The sequence below is a fragment of the Gymnoscopelus microlampas genome (genome assembly GCF_963454915.1).
Source record: "Gymnoscopelus microlampas genome assembly, chromosome: 1".
NCBI classification, from domain to species: Eukaryota; Metazoa; Chordata; class Actinopteri; order Myctophiformes; family Myctophidae; genus Gymnoscopelus; species Gymnoscopelus microlampas.
The window spans coordinates 36,803,224-36,829,548 of NC_139962.1; the positions used below are offsets into that span (position 1 = coordinate 36,803,224).

The following is a 26,325-nucleotide window of genomic DNA, read 5'->3' on the forward strand; positions in this document are numbered from 1 at the left end:
AACAGGGCAACAGTAAACAACCCATACACACTTCCGGTTATTCATGACGCCACAGGCTTATCCTTGGTGTCATTATTCTAGGCTGGAAACAGGAAGTGTGCCGGTACCGCGTGGCTAGGCTGACAGATGTAAACAAAGCCTCATAGCTCTCTCACAATCCCCAAACAAGCACAGCATGGCGAGTTTCAGAACAGAAATGTATATTTATCGACACTACAAGGCGCAGCAATACTTGACCCTCGATGTCATTCGAGGCGCATCATGTATTGTTTTTATATTTTAAACAACATACTGCATCCAAACCAACGAGGATTTAGCCAGGCTAGCTCTGGTCCATAGCGTTGATTAGAAGGAGTTAGTTCTCCTTAACGCTATGTTACTTTGGAGCCCTTGCCCGCACACCCCCGGTTGCGCAGGCTTTGCAGCCTCTCGTCTCTCGTAAAAAATAAAAAATAAAATACACTTTCGCTCCTCACCAAAACAAAGACGGTTTGTTGAAAGCCTACTTTCCTTAGTGGGAACACTCGGAGCCCCCCACCTCACGTCTAAAATACAGTTTTTGGGCAGAAAAGAAAATATTCCATCGGATGGAAACATTTTTAGTTACTCCACTGCGCCCCCTACAGATTTGGTCAATGGAATTTTTCTTTTGACAAGATATGTAGGGGACGCAGTGGAGTAACAAACATTTTTCCATCCAATGGATAATTTTATATTTTGGTAAAAAAAAATGTATTTTAGACGTGAGGTGGGTGGTCCCGAGTGTTCCCACTAAGGAAAGTAGGCGTTCAACGTCTTAAAACCGTCTTTGCTTTGGTGAGTAGCGAAAGAGTATTTTTTTTTTTACTATCGCGGGGAACGACTGAAAAGTAACATAGCGTGGTTAAGAAGAACACCTAACGCTATGGACTAGCGCTAAGCCAGGGTGCCCTTTTTGGCTAACGCTATGTTATGTTATTTCAGAATGTGTAGTTGTCACACCATTTCACCCATCCCATAAGTACAACTAAACTTGTTATTAAACATAACCTTTTATTTATTACCAGTTTCATGCTACATTTGGCATGAAATGAGTTTTGAAACTAAAGTAAAATAAATATGAACTTTGACCATATCACGTGATCTTCTTCGCGATAACAAAGTATAGGGGCGAACAAGTAGCTTACAACATTCTTGCTTTTGGAAAATATGAACATGAAATTTGTGGACCTCTTTGGACGTCTAAAATCTGTGGTTATCGGGATGATCCATGTTAAAGCCTTACCTGGTAAACTCTTTGTCCTTCCTTTTAATATAGATTTCAGACAATATCATGTCTCATTCTCAACCTGTACCCATGTTTGTATATCCTCTTAGGCACGCCTTTAGGGTGTATGAGCATCTCACAGATCACTGAAGAAGCATGCAGAGAAGCAGAGATCTACCAAAAGGCAGGGATTGTAAGTACTCTTCTGTTGGTACACAAATCACTTGGCTATTCATCTGGTCATGTATCTGATAGTATTACACAGGCTACTGTTATCTCCCTAGTGGCATGATCATGTCCTGTTGATTGTACATTATGATCCTATGCTGTCTATGTAGAGTTACAGTATGTGCATATGGCACTGTCCTGCTTCATCCCATATGGTACTAAAGCCAAGTTCACGGCACGCTGCCAGTGTGTTTTAATGTTGATTAATTTCCGACTATTAATAGTGCTGTGCTGTCTTTGGGAGTAAGAGTGCACCAATAACTATTGCTGTATGGTTCTCTATCAGGATGGTCTGATCATTGAAAACATGCATGACATCCCTTACTCCTTCACGGTGGGTCCAGAGGTGTGTGCTTCCATGACTGCTGTGTGTGCCGCAGTGAGGGGCCTCTGTCCGTCCCTGCCTCTTGGAGTGCAAATACTGTCCGCAGCAAACCAGCCCGCACTGGCAGTAGCTCTGGCTTCAGGTTCACGTTCATATTTAGCACTTTAGCACTGTCACATACATAAGTTATAGCAAATATTTAACTTGTGTTATAGCCTATACAAGCAGATCACACTAACTCTTAGTCAGTCAGTGGCTAGTCTTACTCATTCAGTGTTGTAGCTACTGGACTTTCAGCACCCAATTTCATTCTCTAGCGCCTGGACTCTGGAATTTCATAGTTATGTTATGTTATAGAATAGAGTAGAATTTGACATGGGAGATACTATTGATGTCATGTTCTGATTAGGGAGTCTAAACATAGCCCTCTGATGTTTTTTATGGAAGGTCTGGATTTTATCAGGGCAGAGGGATATGTCTTTTCCCACGTGGCCGACGAGGGCCTTCTGAATGCATGTGCTGGTGAGCTGCTGAGATACCGCAAGCAGATCGGGGCTCAGCATGTGCAGATCTTTACTGATATAAAAAAGAAACACAGGTGAGATTATTCATTTGGCTGCATATTAGACACAGAGGTGATTTCCCGAAATGGATTGGGATTATGCAGAATTTCCCTCCACTCAAATTGTTTAATACACATATTGTTTTACACATCTCAGTAGATAGGACATTGTTTAGAATAACCCTACTTTAGCCTGGAATTATGTTTAATCAGAGTCACATTGTTGCATACAAAAAAATGTGTGCTATATATATATTTTGATGTGTATACAGGTTTATGTGTGTGTCTATGTTTGTTTTGTTCCAGTTCTCATGCCCTGACATCAGACATGACCATAGAAGAGACAGCCAGAGCTGCTGAGTTCTTCCTCTCAGATGGACTGGTCATCACAGGAACTGCCACTGGAATGCAAGCAGACCCAGAGGAACTCAAAGGTGTTGTCACAAAAATGGCCCAAATCACACTAAATATGACAACACTGTCATAACTCAACACTCTTCGGATGTCATTGTAACCTGCTACACAGCCTTTAAATGCTATTGTGCAGATTTAGATCACTATTCCTTGTGTTCCCCCTTTTGAGTGCATCCTCTGTCCACCAGAGGGCTCTCTCCTTTTTTGCAAGCTGAAGTGAATCACCTCCTGTCAGCAGGGTATAGTTTACATTCAGCAGTCACCCAATATGGTGCACGTCTGAAGCCTCCATTCGCTGTCTCTCTAATAGGAATGCTTAGCATCTACTTCTGACACGGGTTGCCACACAAACACAACCAAACAGATCCACACTCTCTCCCTTTGTCTACTCTACACACTCCACATGCACATTAATGTATTCATAAAATAGGCCTGTTAGTTACAGGCTCCTGCCACAACCCTTGACCAGAAGGCACTGGCCTTAGAGCTGTGGAGCACAGGTGCCAAAGAATGGCCACCCATTGCTCCTAATGGCTAGGATGTGTTAATGCAAAGGTGAAATCCTGGGTATATGTGTAAATGTACAGTACACAGTACAATCCTCCGTTAATGTATCCATTTGCTGTGAGGATATTACCATGTACTTGGCAATAAATACACATTTCACAGCAGAGACACCTTGGTTTTATATGCTCTCTAACCCTCACTCTCTCTGACTCTCTCTGGCAAGCACTTAACCTCCCTGAATTGAGACGTAATGGATTATCCTCATAGTTTCAATCCATGAACCATGATTCCCCAGAATTCCAGTTCACAAGTTGACTATAAATGAACTTGTTTAGTTGGTGTTCACTTTCAACGGACTGTACTGCGCATAAAATACAAATAACACATGACACACACACACACACACACACACACACACACACACTCTCTCTCTCTCTCTCTCTCTCTCTCTCTCTCTCTCTCTCTCTCTCTCTCTCTCTCTCTCTCTCTCTCGTGCTTTCTATTAAGTTATGCACTTATGTGTTATGCACTGAGTTCCTGCTCCATTCTTAAACCATTGTCCATAAAAGCTGGTATTGGCTGCAAGCCCAATGCTATGATGAGGAAGCCTCCTGCTCCCCGTACCCTGGAAAGGACACATGACTTCATCACAGCCAGACAGTCAAATGAAACAAGCATGCGACCTTGAGTGCATGCACACCCCCACAACCACACTCACACGTGCATCCATTTGTAAACAAAAAATCAAGATGCAGTGTGCATGTTGCTCTTCATCTCTCTGTCTCTCTCTCAACCAACAGAAACATGCAAGCACAAGCCAGACAATCTGACACTTTAGCTCACCTGCCAGGTTGGAGGTCAGCTGATACAAAGTCCAAGGTCCATTGACAACAGCCTACCTTTGTTTAGTCCCCAGTTTGGGTAAACTACTGATAACTGAAAAGGCCATTTGAATGACATTCATACATAAATATGGATTTATAAATAAACGTGTGCTCCTCAGAGCTCAGATCCCTGCCAGGCCAGGTTGCCTACCGAGGTCTGTGTTGCGACCTGTTATTGCGCCGATTTGAAACATTTGGGGTGGCAAAATGTTCTTCCTTGGCCTACTGGCAGTGTGCGTACAAAGTTTCATGCCAATTGGACACTGCGTTCATGATTTGTGACATTTTGTGCAAAACAGGCCCCTCCTGCAAAGTTTGAAAGCCAATCGTAACCAATCAGAATGGAATCTGAAAAATCTGACAGTTTCATCTTAATCACATGACAATCATATTATATTGAGTGTATAAGTCTACATATATCACCATTTAAGCATAAACATCAGATCTGCAGTGTAATACTGTACATGGAAATGTCGTTTATCTACATTTTTGGCATGCCTGATTCTGTATGAAATATTGTTTGTATAGAACTGCTAATATGCAAGGTCAAAGCTATATCCATGGTGAAATATCCTGCAGAGAAGCAGACCTGTACAGGCATAGCAGAGTGAGTGGGTATATGCAGAAAATGTGTAATGTTTGAAGGGCAGAGAGCAACCACATATACAATTGCATAAATTGAGCTGATACATCAAATATTTTTGCCTGTCTCTCTCTTTTTGCAGTTGTTGCCCAGTCTGTGACAAGTCCAGTACTGATAGGCTCAGGAGTAACCTATGACAATGTGGAACACTACCTGGAAGCAAATGGCATGATCATTGGCTCTCATTTCAAGCAGGGAGGCCACTGGGCCAACGCTGTAGACCCGGAACGAGTGAAAAGGTTCATGAATAAGATGCGGGAACTTCGACATTGATGTCAGTTTCTGATGTCACATCAGTGCCTTGAGAGAAATGTGTTGAATCTCATATTTCTTTACTGACATGGTGAAACTGTATGGATCACGAATTGAGCGTTTGACTAATATGAAAAAAGAATTGTACAAATAGACCTTATTACACATTATACTTTTCCTGTATCGTGAAATACATACTGCCAACCATTTAATAAAACAATATTTATTTCCATTTTTTTTTTGTCATATTATAAATATATCCAGAGATAAAAACAAAACATGGTATTCAATTGTATTTACAAGCAAGAAATTTGTGTAACAAAAGTGTGTCATCTAAGAAGTATAAAATAGCATATGCATACAAAACATTTAACAGTGGTTCTGTAATCTTTAGAGAAGTCACATCTAAATCTATGGCACAAATTCTAAAACAAATGCATCTGAAAAATCTATCAAAATGTGGCACAAAGCCATTTTACCCTCATTTAGAATACAACATTTTCCACATTTCAATCAGTGCCATACACTGTGTAATAGTAACAGTAACAATAACATAATAGCTTTCACACACACATCAAACTTCCAAGATCTACACCTAATTATAGCTACACAAGTCTTAAAATATTTAAGTCAAATCTCTCATCTGCTTTCAACTGACACAAAGGCTTTTTTACTAGCTAGCAACTATGTCATTTGTGCTTATCAAACCTGAGGGGCTGATCATTCACAATGTCAGGAGATCAAAGGTCTTTGAACTCAGTGGCTTTAGACAAAGGATAGAATGTGGGTTACATTGCAGGTTGCCTACACTGAACTCAGGCTGCACACAGAAATCTGCATCTGAAATCTTACAGTTATGTTATGTTGTGTGAATGCTGTGGTTCATACTTTATAGCGCCTCTTGATACAGAGAGGAAGTGGTGGATCTCATATCCTTCTGTGATTAGCTAGATATAGCTGCACACTTGTGAAATTCATTGAATATTACATTTTATGTGGTGAAACCTTTATGTCATATAACGTTGTTTTGAAAATCATTCATGGTGGTGCAACACGAGTGAAACAAAGGAAAATATTTTGTGATTCACCAACACAGCCAGCCTATTGCACTTGAACGGAGTCAACCTGGAACACCCACAATGCTAGTCATCCACTGTTTAGTAGTTGTAGAGACGCTGGCAGGGCTGCTTGAAGTGCCCATAGCGTTTCTCTGCTGGGGAAAAGCGTGTCTTGGTAAGGTTCTGTCTGTTGAGGGCACTGCGGCTCAACTTCTTGCGCTCTGCCTGAGTTCTTGCCTTCTGGACTGCCAGCATTTGGACATTGCAGGGTAGTGGAATGCCCCAGGCCGCCAGGCGCCAGGAGATGTGATGCCTCACTGCAACTGACCTGTAGAAACAAGGGGTGGTGGACTAAAATGTGTGCTTAGGTAATAGGTTGCGCTCAGGACATGTCCAAAATAATGCCATGTAACGGCCATTTCAGTTGGAGTTCCAACTTGGTCATAATTTCTGAAATCTGTACATGTGGACGTCACAGCAGCCGGTCATACTGAAAGCAGCAACACTTTTTTTAAATTGTTCCGTTAGCTATGTAATGTTGCCCAAATAGTAGCTAGCTTTAATATTAGCTGTTGAGTAGGGAATGGTTGGATAAAGAAAATACCTGGTTCCAGCTACACCAATGGAACAACAGACCCCTTGGAAGTCGGAAATTCCAACCCCCACCTACAATCACGATTGTTCACCCTCCCCAACCAGCGTCCCACCTACAAACACGACTGTTCGCCCTCCCCTACCAACTTCTCACCTACAATCCCGACTGTTCGCCCTCCCCAAGCAGCTTCCCACATAAAATCCCGACTGTTCACCCTCCCCAACCAGCTTCCCACCTATAAAAATGATTGTGTTCGTTGGAGCGCCCAGCCAAGCCAGAGACACCGTGGCGGATTCAAACCCTAATCTCCACAGTGGTCAGCAGGAACTTTACCCTTGCACCACCCAGACACCCCTAGGACCTTCCAACTTTACATGTGACGTCTGGAATGCAAAGTGACAAATTATTATAGAAAACGGTTGAGTGTTACCCCATACCAGTTTTGTATGAGTATGGGTGCTGTGCGAGTGTGCGGTGTATACATGCAAACTAACCTTGGAGAGTCCTCTTCTTCATCAGAGCCCAGCTCTTCCTCATCATCTTCCTCACCAGTCACCCCACATCTCATTTGGTAGACAGACATGCTGGGGTGTTCAATTAGCAGGTTTTCAAGGGGATCTGCCTCTGCAACCGACAGTGGCCTGTTTTCTGTACAAAGAGACATCACAGTAAAACCTTAAATCCATTTAAATCCAACCTAAATACAAGTATTTCTGACATGTTCTTTACTAAAATTGGCCTTTAGTCATCAGTGCTTAGTGACGGTACAAGTTGATCATTACATTTTATTTCTCACCTTGGACATTAACAATGACCCATCCTCCCTCCTCACGCTCCATCAGTTCCTCATAGCTGTCTTCTGCTGCTTCAAATTCATCAACAGTGTTCCAAAGCAGATGAGACAGGATCTTTCCAATCATCTTTTCACCCTCTATTGTGATAAGAAAACAACAAGAGTGGGTTGGATTGATGTAAAGATTATTCTTTTAACTTATGTTTTACAATCTATTACTTATTAAATAATACATAAATAAAACCATTATTTAATAATGTTAATTTTACTTTTTTTTATAAAAGCATTGAAAAATAATAATCCCTTAGTGACTCTTCTACGACCTCAATGGAAACAAGTCCACTGGACTTTTTTGCGTTATCCTTTTAGACTAAGCGTATGACTGTACTCATGCTATTTGCATTTCTGTTTAATTAAATATTCAATCAATCAATCAATATCGACCTGACTAGCTGCTGTAGATAACTATTCTTTATATTTTATTTGTAATATGTTTATACTTTCATTACTTTGCAGTGTAAAGTAAGGACACCCAACCAAGCCAGATTTATGCACAAAATGCACAAAACATAATCACTCCTGCTTTAGTATTCTGTCAGGTGTCAATGTAGGTAGCAGACTTTATCAAATAGCATAAAGAGCTCCCCCTTGAGACCATCACTGGGAATATCATGGCTGCCTGGGACTACATACAGTACATTTAGTCCTCTTTGGCACAGACGTTAAAACACACTAAACCTCTCCCTGATCAAGTGAGTTTATGCCAAGGGCAAAGTCACAGGAGCAGCTGAGATGACTCGCTGTCAGCTGTTTAGGTATTGGTGTCACCCACAGTTTCCTGCTTCAGTGCTTCTATTACTTCAGTTGATAAACAGGAGTAGCCTTGGATCAAGACGGGTCATCGGTCATATAATATATGACAGTCTTGTATCAAGGCTAAAACAGGAGTAGATATAAGTTGTTAACAGATGGACAGACAGTGATCCGAGGCCAATCAAGCAAGCATCCCACCCACAAGGATGGATCAATTCAACCAGAGGTGGTGTGACATGTGAGGCTCAAATGACTCTTATCACCTGATACTCTGGCAACAACATTATATAATGTGTAAAACCTGTTTATGTATCTTTCTTGGAGAAGCCAAAGAACTTCCGATCTTAAAACATGAAATAATCCTGAATGCTATCAACTTAATGTCACCACACAGCCACCCTACATTTCAGCTTCGTGCCATTATGTAAATGGCAACACAAATAATAGCCATACACAAATAGACCAGTTGGGTATGTTCGAACAGAAGGCTGTCTGAATGCCTTGTACCAGTGGTGGAAAAAGTATTTACTTAAGTAAAAGTATCAATACTGCAATGTAGAGAAATCCTACAAGTAAAGGTCCGGAATTCTAAATTTACTTGAGTAAAAGTACAAAAGTATTGGTATCAAATTATCAAAATGTACTTAAAGTACCAAAAGTAGAAAGTACTCATTATGCAGAATGTCCCATCTCACAAGTTTTCAAATGGATAAAATGGATTAAAAAAGTATTTTGTGTCGCACTGCATTGTGAGCTATTTTCAAATGGCTGAAATGTAGGGCTAAAGTGGGTAATAACAATACAAATCTACGAAACTAAAGTTTAAAATAATTGCAGAGGAATAAAAGTATGATATTTGCCTCTGAGATGTAGTGCAGTAGAAGTAAAAGTACTGAAAATTGGAAATACTACAGTGAAGTCAAAATACCTCAAAATTGTACTTAAGTATTAGTACTTGAGTTAATGTACTTCGTTACTTTCCACCACTGCTTGTACTTGTCTGTTTCTGTCTGGAATCTAAAACACCTCTGCCTGCCAAAGAGCGACGTGTTGAAAAGTCCAGTCTGTAACAAACCCTCCTCTAAACAACCTGAAGATGTAATATTGACCTAATATGAAAGCAAAATGATACAACAGTCGGTGTTGTGTAGCCTATTAAGCCTAACTTAGCTGCTGTTACGGAGATTTGCATTCGCCTTTTGCTTTTGGAAAAAATACATGGCCGTTACAACAAGCGTCGAGATCAATCGAAAAGCTATTTGATGTACGGCATTATATCAAATTTACAGTTCATTAAATGCTGCTCGCTAGTCAGACAGACAGACAGACAGACAGACAGACAGACACCACACAAACCAGCTAGAGAACAATGGGAACAGAGGAAAACAGAAGCTGATCGTAAAAATGTACGCTGATCTAATAATAATAACAGAATGTATCTTACCTTGCGAAAAACAATGCTTCTCCTGGAGTATGACGGTGGATATATGGGGGGACAAGTTATGTGCACAAAGTGTTCCTCAAGGATTGTTTTGATCTCAAACTTGTTTATCACAGTCGGAGTTCTTACCCCTGTAATGTCGACGTCACCAAATCCCACCCAATAAGGCGGAGTAACCAACACAGAAGTTGTGGTTGATGTGGTTGAAGCCTCGCCCCAAAACACGCTGGCCCCCATTTGCCGTGTAAGTGTAATGACCAAAACACCACTGCCGCCCGGTTGGCAGACTGAGTTAGATATTGTCTTCTAGTTTCATATCCATTTGAAAGTTCTGGCAGAAAACGTGCGTTTAGTTTCCAGCTTCCACGAGCTGCACATGGAAGATTTTCTCAGAAATTAGTGCAGGACTGAACATTTCAAAACTTCCTTTGGGAAGCACAAATGTAAGGGCACACAAATGGGCAGGTGGTGTGATTAATTACCCCACACCAATCGCAACGCGGCTGTTAATTGTGTACTCCATATGTTTGTGCTTCTCAAACGACTGTTCCCAAAGGATGTTTTCATATGTTCAGTTCAGCTGTCATTTCAGGACCGGCCTCGTCGCTGACAGAGAATGTCGTCCATGTGAAGCTTGTGGAAAAGTGGAGGAGATATTTTACAAAACACACGTTTTCTGCCAGAACTTTCAATGGATATGAAACTAGAGGACAATATCTGACTCCAAGTCTTAGGAATTAATTATTAGGTGTGTACACAGACTACACGCGCAGCACAGACCTTTTATGCCATGGAGATCAGTCTGCTAACTTAGGACCGATCTATGGCTGTGTATTTGGAATACATGAAATGTATGTGAGATCACAGACATTCTAGGGCTAGGTTTAGGCATAGTTTTACTGTGGTTAAGTTTAGGAATAAGGTTAGGTTTTGGCACCGTTTTACTGAGGTTACGTTTAGGAATAAGGTTAGGGTTTGGCCCCGTTTTACTGAGGTTAGTTTAGGAATAAGGTTAGGTTTAGGCATAGTTCACTGAGGTTAAGTTTAGGAATAAGGTTTAGGTTTAGCCACTGTTTAGGCATAGTTCACTGAGGTTGCATTTAGGAATACCAGGTGGCAACCGTTCCGAGGTCACCGGATTTGTCCCGGGGCAACTGTGTTTTGGGTCGAGCGTTTTGGTATTCCTTCGACTGATTTCATAAAAAAATATAGCTGCAAACAGCAATAAGCGGGTTCGAAGGATAAGGCAAAAAGCGATATGCAACAATAGCACAATAAGACGTAGAAACAGAATAGATTGAACTTGAGACAAAGCAGCCCATGCAATTAACAAATGAGCATTCTCACCAGCTGAGCAGAGGGATTGTGGATAGGGGAGCAATTGGGGTTGAGAACCTCACTCATGGACACTTCAAACCATGGCCATTTACAGGAATCGAACCCTTGACCTCATAGGCTGGCACATTACCAGCACTTTACCGACTGAGCTATTCGATCCACAGACAGACAGCAGTGAGAAAGGAGCACACAAAGATGATTTTTCTTCCTTTTTTAATGAAGCCATGCCCTTTACAATGTTATTTGGCTAATGAAGGCTTGATTCTAAGTAAGTAAGTACATTTTATTTATATAGCACTTCTCACAGAGAAAACTCACAAAGTGCTTCACATCAGTGGCGTACCCACCATAGAGGCAGGGCAGGCGGCCGCCTGCCCAACTAAAATCTAGCCTCCCCTAGAAAATAAAGTAAAAGACTGAAAAACAGGCAGTGAAAAAAATACAAAGAGAATAGTCGAGAAAAAAATCTCGCCTGCCTAAATGTAATTTCTGGGAACGCCTCTGCTTCACATACCAACAAATGTAACAAAAAACAGCAGCAAAACAGTACAATACTAGAAAATGTGCTCCTCGGAGCACAGGTCTCCGCCAGTACTGTTCCTGATTAATCCTGTCTTACCTCACTTCAAGGTCTCGCTAGCCAATCAAAGCACACACTTTCAACATATTGTCACGTGTCACGTGAAGCTTGACCAATGTTAGCTTGGTGGACACACGGAAGGACGAGAACGAAAACATAGTCTCCTGGCGGAGACAATAATGCAAAAACAGAGGACATATTACAAGGAAGAAATAAAAAAGAAAGTCAAAGATATTCCACAAAAGCATGACCAAACAGAAAGGTTTTCAAGTGGTTCTTAAAGATGCCCACAGACGCTGCGGCTCTCAGTGCCTGTGGTAGAGCATTCCAGAGTCTGGGAGCAACAGCCTGAAAGGCTCTGTCACCCCTGGTTATGTAGTTGGTTCGGGGGATGGCCAACAGACCCTGGTCGGCTGACCTTAGGGTCCTGCTCGGCACATATCGTTCTAGCAGGTCGGTTAAATATGCTGGTGCTTGACCATGCAGAGCTCTATAAGTACAAGGACCTTGAATTTAACCCTGAAGGCAACAGGAAGCCAATGCAGGGAGGCCAGGATTGGAGTGATGTGACACGTTCGCCTGGACCTGGTTAACAGGTCCAGGCATAGATAATAACCAATATTCTATCCATTTTGGATTAATTGGAGGCGGTCTATGGATGCTTTATTCTTTTACGTACAAACTTCTCTTCGACTGAGATTTTCAGATAATGGTCCATAGAGTGTGTGTGGAACGTTTCACACAAATTGCTCAAAACTCCGGGCAGAAAAACTGGTTTAAGTGTCTTTCAAACTGCTCAAAATGGCAGAAGATCTAAGGGCGGAGCTTACTGGTCAAAATGATAGATGTGTTCCTCATGAGTCAAGACACATGTGTAAGCAAGTTTCACGGCTGTCGGCCAAACGAGGCATGACTTTTGCCCGTTTAAAGTTTGCATTTTCAAAAAATTGCTATAGCGCCCCCTTTGACCAATTGGAGTAAGATTGGTTTCAGTGATACTTGGAATGACCCTCTACATTACTGCAAAGTTTCAAACAAATGTGAGTCTGCATGTATGTGTTAGGGGCAGACGAATAATTTTCATAAAACTGCAATATTCATTGGCTTATAAAAGCTTAACGTTTTCACTTATGGAAAATCTGCTTGCTCACATCTGTCGGCATAGGTCCAAAGTTCATATGTAAAACGTTTCGTGCAGATTGCTCTAAGATCCCAGGAGGCTATAGATTTTTACTGTTTTTCATTTAATTCAAAATGGTGGGAGATCTAAAGGTCAGAGGTCAAAAGTCAGAGTATGAAAGTTGTTAGGCATGAGGAGACGCATGTGTGTATGGAAGTTTCATGGCTGTAGGTCAAACAGGGCATGAGTTGTACCTGTTCAAAGTTGGCATTTTCAATTGAGTGCTACAGCGCCACCCTTTGGCCAATGGTTGTTAGTTTCGTACCATATTGCTGAGTTTCGTAAAAAGTGACTACACGGTTAGGCCAGGACTAATCTCTCAAGAACAGATTCTGCTCTCCGCTTGAATCTGTCGGGGGGGTTCGTCATATCGCGTACGCACTGGCCTACAAGTGGGCGTGCCTTCAGATCAGGAAGCAGGCCGCGCTTTACCCAATCAAATGTAGTGGGCGGGATTTATGTGTCTGCCGATCCTTCCCCACTAGAAACAAACCGAAACTCATTTAACAATAGCGTCCTCGGGGCAGACAAAACCACGGAAAGTTATTCCCATTTCAACTTGCTCTTTCATCATAGAAACAAGTGGGCTTATAACCAAAACGATCCATGTTCTCTGGGAGAAGTGGTGTTAGTGTTCCATGTAGAAATATTGTTAGTGGGAATGAAAACATAGTTGCACCACCGGAAGTGAAAGGCTGAAGGCAGACCAAAACCCCGGTTTCCTTGCGCACGGGTGCTCCATTTTGCTCCCCCCAGAGTAAAAAACAGCAGAGGGCGCCGTTTTTCCTTTTTTATTTGGTGATGGGTTCCCAGATTGGGCCAGGACAGAAAAAACGGCGGAAGAATAATAATGAGAGCCAAGAGATGCAATAAGGCTTCGATCCTTATAGGCCTCAAACCCTTAAATAAAAAGTATGTATTTATTTTATTGAATAATTCTATGGAGTCGAATTAGATGTGTTGCTGTTTAAAAAAAAAGATATACATACATATTTTTTAAAACATCTTTAACTGTCTGCTGGATCTGCAAAACCACGCTGTAAAAAAACAACTTTTGCCATATTTTACTTAGCTTCGCTTGTTACATTTCTCTGAATAGATTGTTGCACTGTAGTGAAGTTATTTATAACTTTATGGACAAATTACATCCATGACTATTAAACCAGGCAATGATGGATGCATGCATAGTAGTGTAAATGTGTAATAGATTGTGACTGCACTACAGTATATGTGCATTTATAAATAAAATAAAAACAATATATAATAATCAATAAATAAGAAAGATCATGTATTTACATGTATAACAATAATACATGTGATCATGTATTACTATTATGATTATTATATTATGAATTATGAAAACATAAAATAAAATAAAAACATTTATTATTATTATATAAATATATCATAGATTATGAAGCAAAAAACATCGGGCTCTGTTTTTCTGTATTTCTTTCTTCTCCTGTTTTTTCTGTTTTGAGACTTAAATTGTTTTCTTTATTTGTCATGTATGCACTTTATGTTGAAAGGGTAGGCGGAACAAGCTTCAGCCTTTTTTGGTCATAACTATGTAATAATTATTGTTGTTGTTGTTGTTGTGGTTGTTTTTATGCGCATGGAGTATTGTTTGCATAGTGAACTGATGACCAAAATCAATAAAAAAAGAAAGTGTAGTAAAGTGTGTCATCACAACGGATGTATACGTTCCCATAATTCCTTGCGACCACCAGTCACACTGACACTAGCTCGCTCCTGTCCTGACTTGTGGAAGAGACTTCATTACTGCTAGTACGTTTACGGTATGAAATGACATTTTGACTTTTGATGTCGTCGATTTGTGATGTGATTTTGGGCCGTTGAAAGTGAACCTTGGTGGTCAGGGGGCCTACGGATAATTCCTTTTCTGCTCCAGGTTCAAAAAACAAAAAAGCCATATCCGTTTTTCATTCTAAAGCAAACAAACAAAAAAGGTCTCTTTTTCCATGTTTACTCTACAAACCCAGAAACACTAAAACGACACCAAAGCGGTCCCCTTTTTCGTTTTGCCTCATTCCTTTTGCCATTCTTTGAGGTGCAACTGAAGAAGGAATAAGGTGTTGCTTTTCGCTTTTTTCATGTTGAGAACTTGGATCAAAAACGGAAGTGGCGTCATTTCACCGTTCTGCCTTACAGAATTAATAAACGCTAAATCAAGTCAAAACTGCCCGCTTTTTCATTTTTGTCTTTTGCATTCTATCATTATGTATTTTTGGACTAAAGAAGTACAATTGGCGTCATAGTGTTTTCCTTTTCAGTTTCACAATACGAAAAACCCAAATGGATTATTTTATTTTGATTTATTATTTATTTCCTTCTCAGTAAAAACAGAGTAAATTGGCGTCATAGTGTTTTCCTTTTCAGTTTCACAATACGAAAAGCCCAAATGGATTATTTTATTTTTATTTATTATTTATTTCCTTCTCGGTAAAAAAAAAAAAAGACAGACGTCACCGGAGAGGCGGGGCGGAGGCGGGCATGAGGGTATGGAGTGGGGTGAGGTTTGGGGTTTATGGAGGTGGAGGATTTGGGAGGTCGGGGTGGCTTCACGTCGGAGGGGGGGGGGCACAGCTTACCGCATTTTCTTTCTTTATTATTATTTTTCTCACTTTCCCCAATAATTGTGTTAAATTGAGCATAACGTTTCATGTCTTTAAACAGTAGGTGATTAGCGTAGGTTAGGCAGTCAGAGCTGACAAGTGGGAAAACAGCTCGTTTACAGTTTATTATACCACCCAATAGGCAGCTTACATTTTGATTCATTCTCTGTGGCTGCGGTTACATGGACATCATGTATTCATTCAGAATGAACTCATTCTGAATAGAGGAGTCTGTTTCACAGTTCCACTCACCTGTTTACATGGGACCTGAATAAAAGTATTCCTCGGTTACATGACCCAAAGCATTCATTCGCAATATAACTTTTGACATGCGCAAAGTGGTTGTCGCCTACGCCCGGGCATGGACCAGGGGCCGCCCGGCTCCACTACCTGGGGCAGAGCTTCCCCTGGTGGGCATGGGAGGAGGCAATCCTCGCAAGCGGATCGCCCCCCAAACACGGTGAAATAGCACGGATTGACGAACGGCAATTCCGTGCATAGATGACTAGGAACTCTGAAACTCCGTGCATAGGAGAATACCCCCCCCCCCATTAACTTCAATACGAGGTGGAGGCAGTCACGTGACTTTCTCTATACGCTCTCCCCATCATCACGGTGAAATAGGATTAATTCAGACCAGTTTATTTTTTTGTATTGGTACTAGCTCTGGTTCAGAGCGTTAGTGAGTTCTCTCTAACGCTCTGGAAGACCCCTCGCTCTGCGCATGTACAAGGAATTCCACTGCCCTGCCAGCGTTCAAGTGTAGTGAAAATAAACTAAACCATTTCGCTACTCACCGAAGCAAAGGCTGTTTTGTGTTGTTGAAAGTCTATTCTCCAACCCCGCACGCCTAAAAAATAAAATATGTCAGCGAGACGGACATTATTTGTATTTACTCCACAGTGCCCTCTACATTTTGGTTAATGGTAAGTTCAAATCCCCCAGATCTGTAGAGGGCACTGTGGAGTAAATACAAATAATGTCCGTCTCGCTGACATATTTTATTTTCTGCCCAAAAAGTGTATTTTACAGAGTAGGTGGGGTGCGTTTAGGCGTGCGGGGTTGGAGAATAGACATTCAACAACACAAAACAGCCTTTGCTTCGGTGAGTAGCGAAATGGTTTAGTTTATTTTCACTACACTTGAACGCTGGCAGGGCAGTGGAATTCCTTGTACATGCGCAGAGCGAGGGGTCTTCCAGAGCGTTAGAGGGAACTCACTAACGCTCTGAACCAGAGCTATATTGGTACCAGACACGGTAAAACTAGCCTACATACTTGTCACATTTCTCATGTAGGTACGATGACGTCATCGCGCATTCGCACATGGTCATTATGATAATACATAATAATACATAAACACGTGACCGCTAATGGTCATTATAATAATAAATGGAGAGAGAGCAACACGTACAGTCTATGAAACAAGGCACGCTCATTTATGGCAAAAGTATTGGCATCAAAATATACTTAAAGTAGAAAGTAGGCCTATTAGGCTACTCATTATGCCGAATGTCACGTTTTTCTTGTGTTAGGCCTATTATGAAAATGCTTTGAAACATGCTGTAACTCATTCACTGTGACGAGAACCCTCTTTCTGCGCAGAGTAGGCCTAGCATAGCGCACGGTGCACACACGGGTTGAATGCAGGGTCTGTCGTCCTTGCAGGGATTATTTTTAAAAACGGAGGGTGAGACCTCCGTTGGGGCCGTCAGCATCGCAGTTGGGTCCATCCACCCTGCGCCATAGGTGTTCCTCGGCACTAGTGATGCGCGGGCTGACCCGTAGCCCGCGGGTTGGACCGCGGGGCGAGCGGGAGAGTCAAGATTTCAGAGGGACGGGATGGTGCGGGCTGCGCAAACACGCAAAAAAAAAAGAAAGAAAAGAAAAGCATTTGGTACCTTCTCTCTCTCCCAGTCCCATTGTTATCTCACTCTCCTCTCTCCTACTCTCCAGTTCTTTCCTCCTGGCTGGAATCATGGGCTTATGTTAAATGTGTTACTTATTTTAACAATGATGCGCAACTGCCTCTAATGTAGCCTAATGATATCCCCGCTGCAAGTTTATTTTATATTGGAATGAATGTCCCTTGTAGTGCTGTTGTAGTAGGATTGGACACACTCACTGTATCTAGTTGTCATTTAATGTTCTCTCATGTAGCCTATGCCTATCAAAGGGCAGGAAAAAAATATGAATTGTCTATCCTGAGCTAAACCGAACCTGTATGGTGTTGAATGGTTCCGTTCGCTCCGTTTCTCTCTCTCTCTCTCGTTCTCGCTCTCTCATTGATGTAATTGCCCGGTATACGAAATTTAGCCTATAGGATATTTATTTGGTTATTTTATTGTTTTGAGGTCTACTCTCCTGAGTCTCCTCCATCAGCTATCATTGAGTATAGAAAGATAATTGACACCAGCCAGCTGACTGTGCTTAATGGTTGATATTATAAGAGTGGATGACGGTGAGAAAAAAGTAAAAATCATCACGGAACGACAAGCAGGAGAGGGGACAATCCGTTGTCATTTTATTGTAGATTTAAAAGCAGCCTATTAGACTATATTGACTGTGTGTCTTGGATTTTACATGCAATGCTCCTGAGAGGATTATGGCGTGAGTAACAACGGACTTTAACATTAGTCCGTTGTTATAACCGTTGTTATTACCGTTGTTATGTCATAACACGCCCTCCCTCGCTCCATTACGCATGGTGCACTGTGCGCGCCCTTTCCCTCTCCATTGCATTTTATGAATCCATTACAATCAATATTGCAGCGGTTGCAATAATATAACATTCCAAATAATTAGTAACATGTAGGCTACATAGCCATGTCTGTCAAATAATCTTTTATTTCAAGGCAATACAAAGCTACAGGCCTATGCCTACAGTAGGCCTATGATACGAATGTCGGGTCCGGTGTATGTTATGATGTCTCCTCTTGCCTCAGTTCCCCGACCCCATGTCATTTCTCAAGCGATTGCTCTAATTCAAATTTGTATTTATTCTGTGAACTCTCTAGTTAATGTTCCTGTATTAGGCTACCCTAGAGTCCAAACGGGACGCCTCCCCAAGTAGCGCTCCCTTATGCATTGTACAATATTCAGCCCTTGGTAAGGAGTTTGAAAGCACAATAAACGAACATTGGTATCCTATAGCGACCCAAAATTGGCCACTACTTTCAAGGACATGCCCAGAGTTGTCTACAAACATCCTCCTAATATTAGACAAACAGTTGTCAAATCAGATCTCATCCCTAAAATGCCAATGCGCATAATGTAATTGAACCGAAAAGGCACACTTTTACGCACCACTAACGGGGAAACGTTTTGATATCAAGGGCACTATAACATGCACAACCAAAAATGCTAAAATGCCCATGCCTTCTATTATATGCTATCAATCAAAAATCATGGCTGGGGCGCACTGACGTGCCATGGACACATGTCTTTCTAAACTTTTGCGAGAAATAGAGAACATTGTGGTTCTCTCTGGCAGCATTAGATAATTACAGGCCATATTAATTATATAATTTACGTTTATCACTCACACACTTCTGAGACCCAACCGGAGTGGCCATAATGTTGATTATTTTTTCTTCATTTAATTTATTTCTTTATTTTTGTCGTCGTAATGTTTTGGCGTGGCAACTTCTGTTATTACAATAACTGGGCAAAATAAATTACCATCATTTTTTTATATGTTGAAAATGTGTCTACTTTTCATGTGTTTAATGTTAAAAAAAAGAGTCTCCTTTATAAATTGTAATGGTTACTTTTCATGTGCGTTATACGGTGTTGAACGCCTAATGCGAGGCCAGTGTTGCTGCTCATATGCCCAGAGTTTAACTAAGCCTTAATCTCAACTAGATTCACCATAAAGGTTTAATTAATCAAAAGACCAAACGTAGGGAATAGTTGTAGCCTAACTGAGGAAATCTATGGTGAAATGTTGGCACTAATTTATGGAACAGTGGCCAACCATATCAAACGCGAGAAATTAACGCATTCCAACGTGTCATTGTAAATTGGCTGTGTCCGATTCTGTCGGAAGTTCCCAATGGCTGGTAGTGACGGGGCGCATCCGGTGAAAGCCGGAATTACACTCAATGTAAACAGAAAGTAAACGAGGGGGGAAATGGCGTTTGGCCACAGACGGGATTAAAACACTTCTTTATTGAAAAACGTGGACTAATACATTGCACAAATACTTCGGACACCTAGTTAACATTTGGGACAAGCACCTTATATTTTGCATTTGTGAGAGAGCGCCGTTCACAAACGCTAGAATGAACGCGTTTTACAATAACGTCTTAAATATTAAAAAATGCAATACAGAAGCGATATCATTTCGTTTTTTTGGCGTTTGGGGTTTCCTTTTTTTTAAAGATACATTTTTGGCCCTTTATTGATAGGATAGTAGTTTGACATAAAATGGGGAGAGATTGGTAGTGACATGCAGCAAAGGGCGTCGGGGTCGGGACTCGAATCCGCAACATGCTGGAGCTTTGGAGCGTGTCCGGACCGCTACACCAGGGCCTGGCGTTGGGGGTTACTAGTTGTGTGTTTACGGAATTGTAATCCGTGTTATTTCACCGTGATGATGGGGAGATCGTAGAGAGAAAGTCACGTGACTGCCTCCGCCTCGTATTGAAGTTAATGGGGGGGACCACTTTGCACATGTCAAACGTTATATTGCGAATGAATGCTTTGGGTCATGTAATCGAGGAATACTTTTATTCAGGTCCCATGTAAACAGGTGAGTGGAACTATGGAACAGATTCCTCTATTCAGAATGAGTTCATTCATTCTGAATGAATACATGATGTCCATGTAACCGCAGCCACAGAGAATAAATCAAAATGTAAACTATTGGGTGGTATAAGAAGCTGTAAACGAGCTGTTTTCCCCCTTTCCATTTGTGAATAGTAATTATGGACTGACCATGTAGCAGAGCCAGACAGAGCCTACCTCATTATAATTATAATCATTCAATAATTTGAAGGATTTTACTTTTATTCTCATTATTATTACCCCCCCCCCCTTCTGCCAGACGAAGGCTACAATCAGTACAATGTCACATTAAGCATAATTCATCAGGATCGCTTTGCAGATCCACAAGCTCACACTGCAGCGTAGCCCCTACGGAACCTCTCCCTCCGCTATGTAGCTCCGAGATGAGGTCCCTCTTTAGTTTCTGCCGTATGCTGTAGGCCTTGTCGCACATTTTCCACTTTACATGTTTCTTACCCCTTTCTGCACATCGTATCCAAAAAGTAAAGCATTTGCGCCACTTTCTCAGATGTTTTAAGTTTTAGCTGGCAATAAAATGTATCCAACGAGTTGAAGAAAGTATTTAATTTGCCTCGGTTTTCATCCGGTTCCATGTTTTTAAGACATTGCGCAAGAGTTGCGCCCGTAGAGATAACATTACTGGTTACCCTACTGGTCCAATGTTGAATTGCATCTTCTAATGCAAAATATTTTGGAACCGGATGAAAACCGAGGCAAATTAAATACTTTCTTCAACTCGTTGGATAGATTTTATTGCCAGCTAAAATTTTAAACATCTGAGAGAGTGGCGCAAATGCTTTACTTTTTGGATACGATGTGCAGAAAGGGGTAAGAAACATGTAAAGTGGAAAATGTGCGACAAGGCCTACAGCATACGGCAGAAACTAAAGAGGGACCTCATCTCGGAGCTACATAGCGGAGGGAGAGGTTCCGTAGGGGCTAACTGCAGCGCAGATATGTTCGGGGCGCAACACCGACACTTGTCAGCTCTGACTGCCTAACCACTACGCTAATCACCTACTGTTTAAAGACATGAAACGTTATGCTCAATTTAACACAATTATTGGGGAAAGTGAGAAAAAAAAAGAATAAAAAAAGAAAATGCATGTAAACTGTGCCCCCCCCCGCTCCGACGTAAAGCCCCCCCCCCCTCCCAAATCCTCCACCTCCATAAACTGTGTCCATAAACCCCAAACCTCACCCCGCCCACTCCATACCCTCATGCCCGCCTCCGCCCCACCTCTCCCGTGACGTTGTGAACTGTCTCTTTTTTACTGAGAAGGAAATAAATAATAAATAAAAAATAAAATAATCCATTTGGGCTTTTCGTATTGTGAAACTGAAAAGGAAAACACTATGACGCCAATTTACTCTCTTTTTACTGAGAAGGAAATAAATAATAAATCAAAATAAAATAATCCATTTGGGTTTTTCGAATTGTGAAACTGAAAAGGAAAACACTATGACGCCAATTGACTTCTTTAGTCCCAAAATAGCCTACATAATGATAGAATGCAAAAGACAAAAATGAAAAAGCGGGCAGTTTTGACTTGATTTGGCGTTTATTAATTCTGTAAGGCAGAACGGTGAAATGACGTCACTTCCGTTTTGGATCCGAGTTCTCAACATGAAAAAAAGCGAAAAGCAACACCTTATTCCTTCTTCAGTTGCACCTCAAAGAATGACAAAAAGAATGGGCAAAAACAAAAAAAGGGACCGCTTTGGTGTCGTTTTAGTGTTTCTGGGTTTGTAGAGTAAACATGGAAAAAGAGGCCTTTTTTGTTTGTTTGCTTTAGAATGAAAAACGGATATGGCTTTTTTGTTTTTTGAACTTGGCGTAGAAAAGGAATTATCCATAGGCCCCCTGACCCTTGGTAGTGTAGTTTCTACACTATGATGATGGCGAATATCGAGGACAGCAGTCTGTCTAGACTTCACATATGGTAATTTATCATAGCTGGGTCAGAATTCACGCAACACGATACACAGTTAGCATAACGTTCGTATTTAGATACACGTTGTATTTACTTGTTGTGCTTTTAAGAGAATGGTTGTTGAAACTGTACCGTTATAGTAGTTTGACTGTTTGAGAAAGAAAAAAGGATATAGTTAAGTTTCGCTTTTTGTTTCCATGCCATGGCTGAAAAATAGATGTGCATTCATTTGCCAGAAGAGGGCACTGTTGACATACACAATTAGAAAAACAAGCACTATTCTATTGATTACTCGGTGAACACGTTACCTATTCATGGCTCTAACGTTCTCACTCTGTATTGGCATTATTACTGATACTGAATCATGGAGAACAAACAACAACCTCAATGAATCTCAAGTAACCTATGTATGTAGAAGATCTGAAAATGATTCATGTACATATTTAGCTCAGTGGTTAGATTTTCCTACCTGGCATGGTGGTTTGATTCGCACAATGTATTAAACCCCCTTAGCTGGTCATAAACAGGGATCACCGCCATGCTGGCTTGTGGTGGACATTTTTGTCAAAATTCTATTTTTGCCATGGACATACAAATGAGCGTAAAATGATATTACCAGAAACACTTAAAGAGTTATAGCCTTAAATGACCTTTACAGGTGTGTAACTCTGAGAGTGCACAAATGGATCCTAATGGGATCCATTCGGTTCCATTTGTGCACTCTCAGAGTTATGGGGTTCGTTGAAAATAAATAGTTAGAGAACCACTGTCCTAGTGGGACTCCTAATGTGCCATAGTGTCATGTAAATCAGTGTCATACATATTCTGAAGCAAACCAGGATACTGAATTGGGTCTTATGGTCAAAATAAAAACATCATCATTTTATGTAAATAACTATAAATTAAAGAATTGCCACAGACAAGGCCAAGTCTTGCCACGGACACATTTGTCCATGTACAGACACATTGATGATCATAAAGGGGATGGGTTATCAAAGATAACTTTCAGTGTTAATTATGTATGCCTCACATTCACCCATTCACACTGATGCAACCTGCCACACCAGGGTTCAGTGTCTCAAGGACACTTCAGTACGATTCTAGGTGGAATTGGGAATCAAACCTTTGGTTCCCAGTTGCCTGCTCTACCTCCTAAGCCGCTGTTGACAGATAAAAATCTATTTCTCACATATGAAAATATATCATCAATTTATGTTTTAAGTAGCTTTTTAAAATAACTACTTCTAGTGTGTCTAACATTTATGGGGAGCAAATATGACTACACAAAAAAAGTTTAATTGGTTATTTTGAGTTCTTCACACAGAGTTCACACTTCCATGTCTTAATCTACTGTAGGCAGCGGTTGAAATGGCCCCGCGGATGGATGACGTTATGCGTCTGTGCTGTGACATATCAGCCGACCAGCAGATAAAAGTAGCTGTGAAGAACTCTACTAAAGGAGCCATCGTGGCAGGAGGGACTGCCTTTCTAGGGGGGCTGCTTGGTGGGCCTCCAGGAATTGCTGTCGGTAAGACAAATCAGATCTTGGACAGAAAGCCTATTTTATACTATTTATGCTACCACTATTTATAAGAGTTGCATGCTGAAAATAGCATATTTTCAAGAAAAACATTTGTTGGGCTTTTCACTTGAAAAAGCTGTTTATTTCGGCAAGGGACACGCAAAGCTTTTAACCTGACTTTTGGAAGTATAAATAAAGCTTAAAGGGCAAGACCACTTTGGTAGAGGTTTGGGTTGTCTAGTTACCTTGCCATGATGTAACTCCAAAGGTGGACATGAAATGAAAAATAATTGCTCCATTGATTAAAAAAATCTAAATATGTTCCTCATTGACTTACATTGTACAGTGAAACAGTTCTCAAAGTCACTCTTTTATCACGTAAACGAACACAAAACAAAGCTGATTCAGACAATATAGAACATCACCAAACCCAGTACTATTTATGTTTTTAATAAAAATGTTAACTTCCTGTTGATTTTACTATTTGAAGATCCGGATCTGCAGATCCAGTCCGTGTTTTCTTCCTAATAAAAATAGCTGGAAGTTAAAATTTGTATAAAAAAAACTAACAGTACTGGGTTTTGTGATGTTCTTGTCTGAATCAACTTTGTTTGCGTTCGTTTACGTGCGAAAAGAGTGACCTTTAGAGCTGTTTCACCGTACAATGTCAAAGTTAATGAGGAGCATATTTTGAATTCTCAATTTCTAATCAATGGCGCAATTATTTTTGATCTTTTATTCACCTTTTTGGAGTTACATCATGGCAAGGTAACAACCAAAAAAACTCTACCAAAGTGGTCTTGCCTTTTAAAACGTTTGGCAATGTCCAATTTAAAGCACAAGGTGGCACTATTACCATCTGCTCAACATGCTGTATATTTTCCATGATAGTTCATCACACACACATGATTGTACTCCTCTTGTCAGAGTCAAAAACCCAATAATTTTACTCTCTTTATACTTGTTAATGATAGGATATAAGAATCTCTCTCTCTCTCTCTCTCGCTCTCTCTCTGTGTGTCTACCTCGACTATATCCCACCTCCTGTCCTCTCCCAGGTGGTGCAGTGGGTGGTCTGCTGGGCAGTTGGCTGACCAGTGGCCAGTTCAGGCCCCTGCCTCAGATCCTGCTTGAGCTCCCCCCTCAGCAGCAGCAGAAGCTTTACACCGACATTGTGGCCATCGTAGGACATCTGGACTGGACTGACGTGGCCCAGCTTCTTGCTCTAGTGATGGGCTCCGCCACCCTCCAGCAACAGGTCACTGCTGCATTACTAAGCTATGTCGCCAAGGAGATGAGGGCAGAGGTACGCTATGGAGATTGATCTGCATTTTTTTTTGTGCATCTGGCAAATGGAAAAGGATACACGACCATTCTTTGAGATCTTGCGCCTTGAACTTGTGAATTGTTCTCAAATGTACAAAGGATTTGTATGTGATTATGGACTGTTAATCGTGGACAAGACTGACACAGGACCAGGACCTTGTCAAGTAGAACTATAGTAAAAGTCCTGTGTACTTTATTGACGTTGACGTGCCTAAAACGTATGGCTGCTGTATTTTCGGGGAATATTTGAGGAATATTCTAACTGACTACTTATTGACTTAACTGCCATAAAATGTAACTTCTAGCTAGTAGGCTAACCTCTATGGCAAAGAACAACCACGTGAGACCTATGGAAGGAGTGCTGCAGTAAATTGTTAAAATGACAATGGATATGTGCATATTTGAAATGATTACCAGTTAACCAGATAACCACTCATATCACTTGTTACTGGTGGCTGGCTACAAGAGTTGTTTATGATTAACCACTTGAACCCTAGCATCCATATTCTGGGGGGAATTAATTATCACCAAAAGTAGCTGATCTACAAGCTCACAACACGTATTGTGATGCGTTGTGAGCTTGTAGGCTGTTTTCAGCGAAGGGATTTGGTGTAGAGGGGGGAAAAAGAGCGATCCAAGTGCAGAACTCACTCGGTCAAATGTACTAAGTATATAGAGGGTTTAAGTGGTGAAGGACAATCAGTAGATCCTAATAATTTGAGTAATTTTGGAAACTATCATTTGTATTCAACTTTGTATTTTTGAGTGCCTTCCAAAGTTCCAACAAGGAAGTGTTATTGTTTGATGGCCTTTTGTACACTTGCAGAACCAGTTTTGGTTTCATCTGTCATGTTCTTAAAAAAACATGGCAGATTCTATTTATAGTATGCAAATGCAAATGTCACGCTATAGTACCTGCAGTGTCTTCAGATTCCCCTCCCATCAAGCAAGACTTGAATGTATTTTTTCTGACCTTTTGTGCTGTTTTTTACCTGTGAAGTAAATGCACAGAATTTGTATAATTGCCCATACATTTGGAATACCTTAAAGTTTAAGGCCTAGGGCACGGCCCCACCGCACTTTTATTTTACCTCTGGGTCGGAATCTGCCAATGCTTTGTCAATGCAAATGTGTGGATTCATGGTCTTGCAGATTTTTTCCAAGAATCCACGCATTTCCATTGACAGAGCATTGGCAGATTCCGCCCCAGAAGTAAAATAAAAGTGCGGTGGGAGCGCGCCCTAAACCCTCTGGTGCCAGG

The 26,325-nt window shown here is 41.1% G+C and overlaps 3 protein-coding genes across 4 annotated transcripts; 2 read left to right on the forward strand and 1 right to left on the reverse strand.

The window, feature by feature from the left end:
• Positions 1-1,194: 1,194 nt before the first annotated feature.
• LOC311042217 (uncharacterized protein F13E9.13, mitochondrial) lies at positions 1,195-5,088 on the forward strand (the record flags this gene model as incomplete). The annotated part of the gene is made up of 6 exons (XM_084052814.1): positions 1,195-1,267; positions 1,357-1,439; positions 1,761-1,941; positions 2,247-2,397; positions 2,668-2,795; positions 4,892-5,088. The coding sequence occupies 6 exons, from the start codon at positions 1,195-1,197 to the stop codon at positions 5,080-5,082; spliced, it is 807 nt and encodes a 268-aa protein (XP_083908940.1). The 3' UTR covers positions 5,083-5,088.
• Positions 5,089-5,310: 222 nt separating this feature from the next.
• LOC311042223 (tumor protein p53-inducible nuclear protein 2) lies at positions 5,311-9,894 on the reverse strand. Its single transcript, XM_084052829.1, has 4 exons — positions 9,765-9,894; positions 7,511-7,645; positions 7,209-7,362; positions 5,311-6,447 (listed from the first exon to the last, which is right to left on the reverse strand). The coding sequence occupies exons 2-4, from the start codon at positions 7,632-7,634 to the stop codon at positions 6,219-6,221; spliced, it is 507 nt and encodes a 168-aa protein (XP_083908955.1). The 5' UTR covers positions 7,635-7,645; positions 9,765-9,894; the 3' UTR covers positions 5,311-6,218.
• Positions 9,895-14,574: 4,680 nt separating this feature from the next.
• Positions 14,575-25,942, forward strand: LOC311052300 (protein C19orf12 homolog). 2 transcript variants are annotated; one of them, XM_084067189.1, is made up of 3 exons: positions 14,575-14,658; positions 23,573-23,744; positions 24,797-25,942. In XM_084067189.1, the coding sequence occupies exons 2-3, from the start codon at positions 23,585-23,587 to the stop codon at positions 25,060-25,062; spliced, it is 426 nt and encodes a 141-aa protein (XP_083923315.1). In that variant the 5' UTR covers positions 14,575-14,658; positions 23,573-23,584; the 3' UTR covers positions 25,063-25,942. The 2 variants fall into 2 exon arrangements, with proteins under 2 accessions (XP_083923315.1, XP_083923316.1); XM_084067190.1 differs by having other exon boundaries at positions 14,632-14,647.
• Positions 25,943-26,325: the final 383 nt, after the last annotated feature.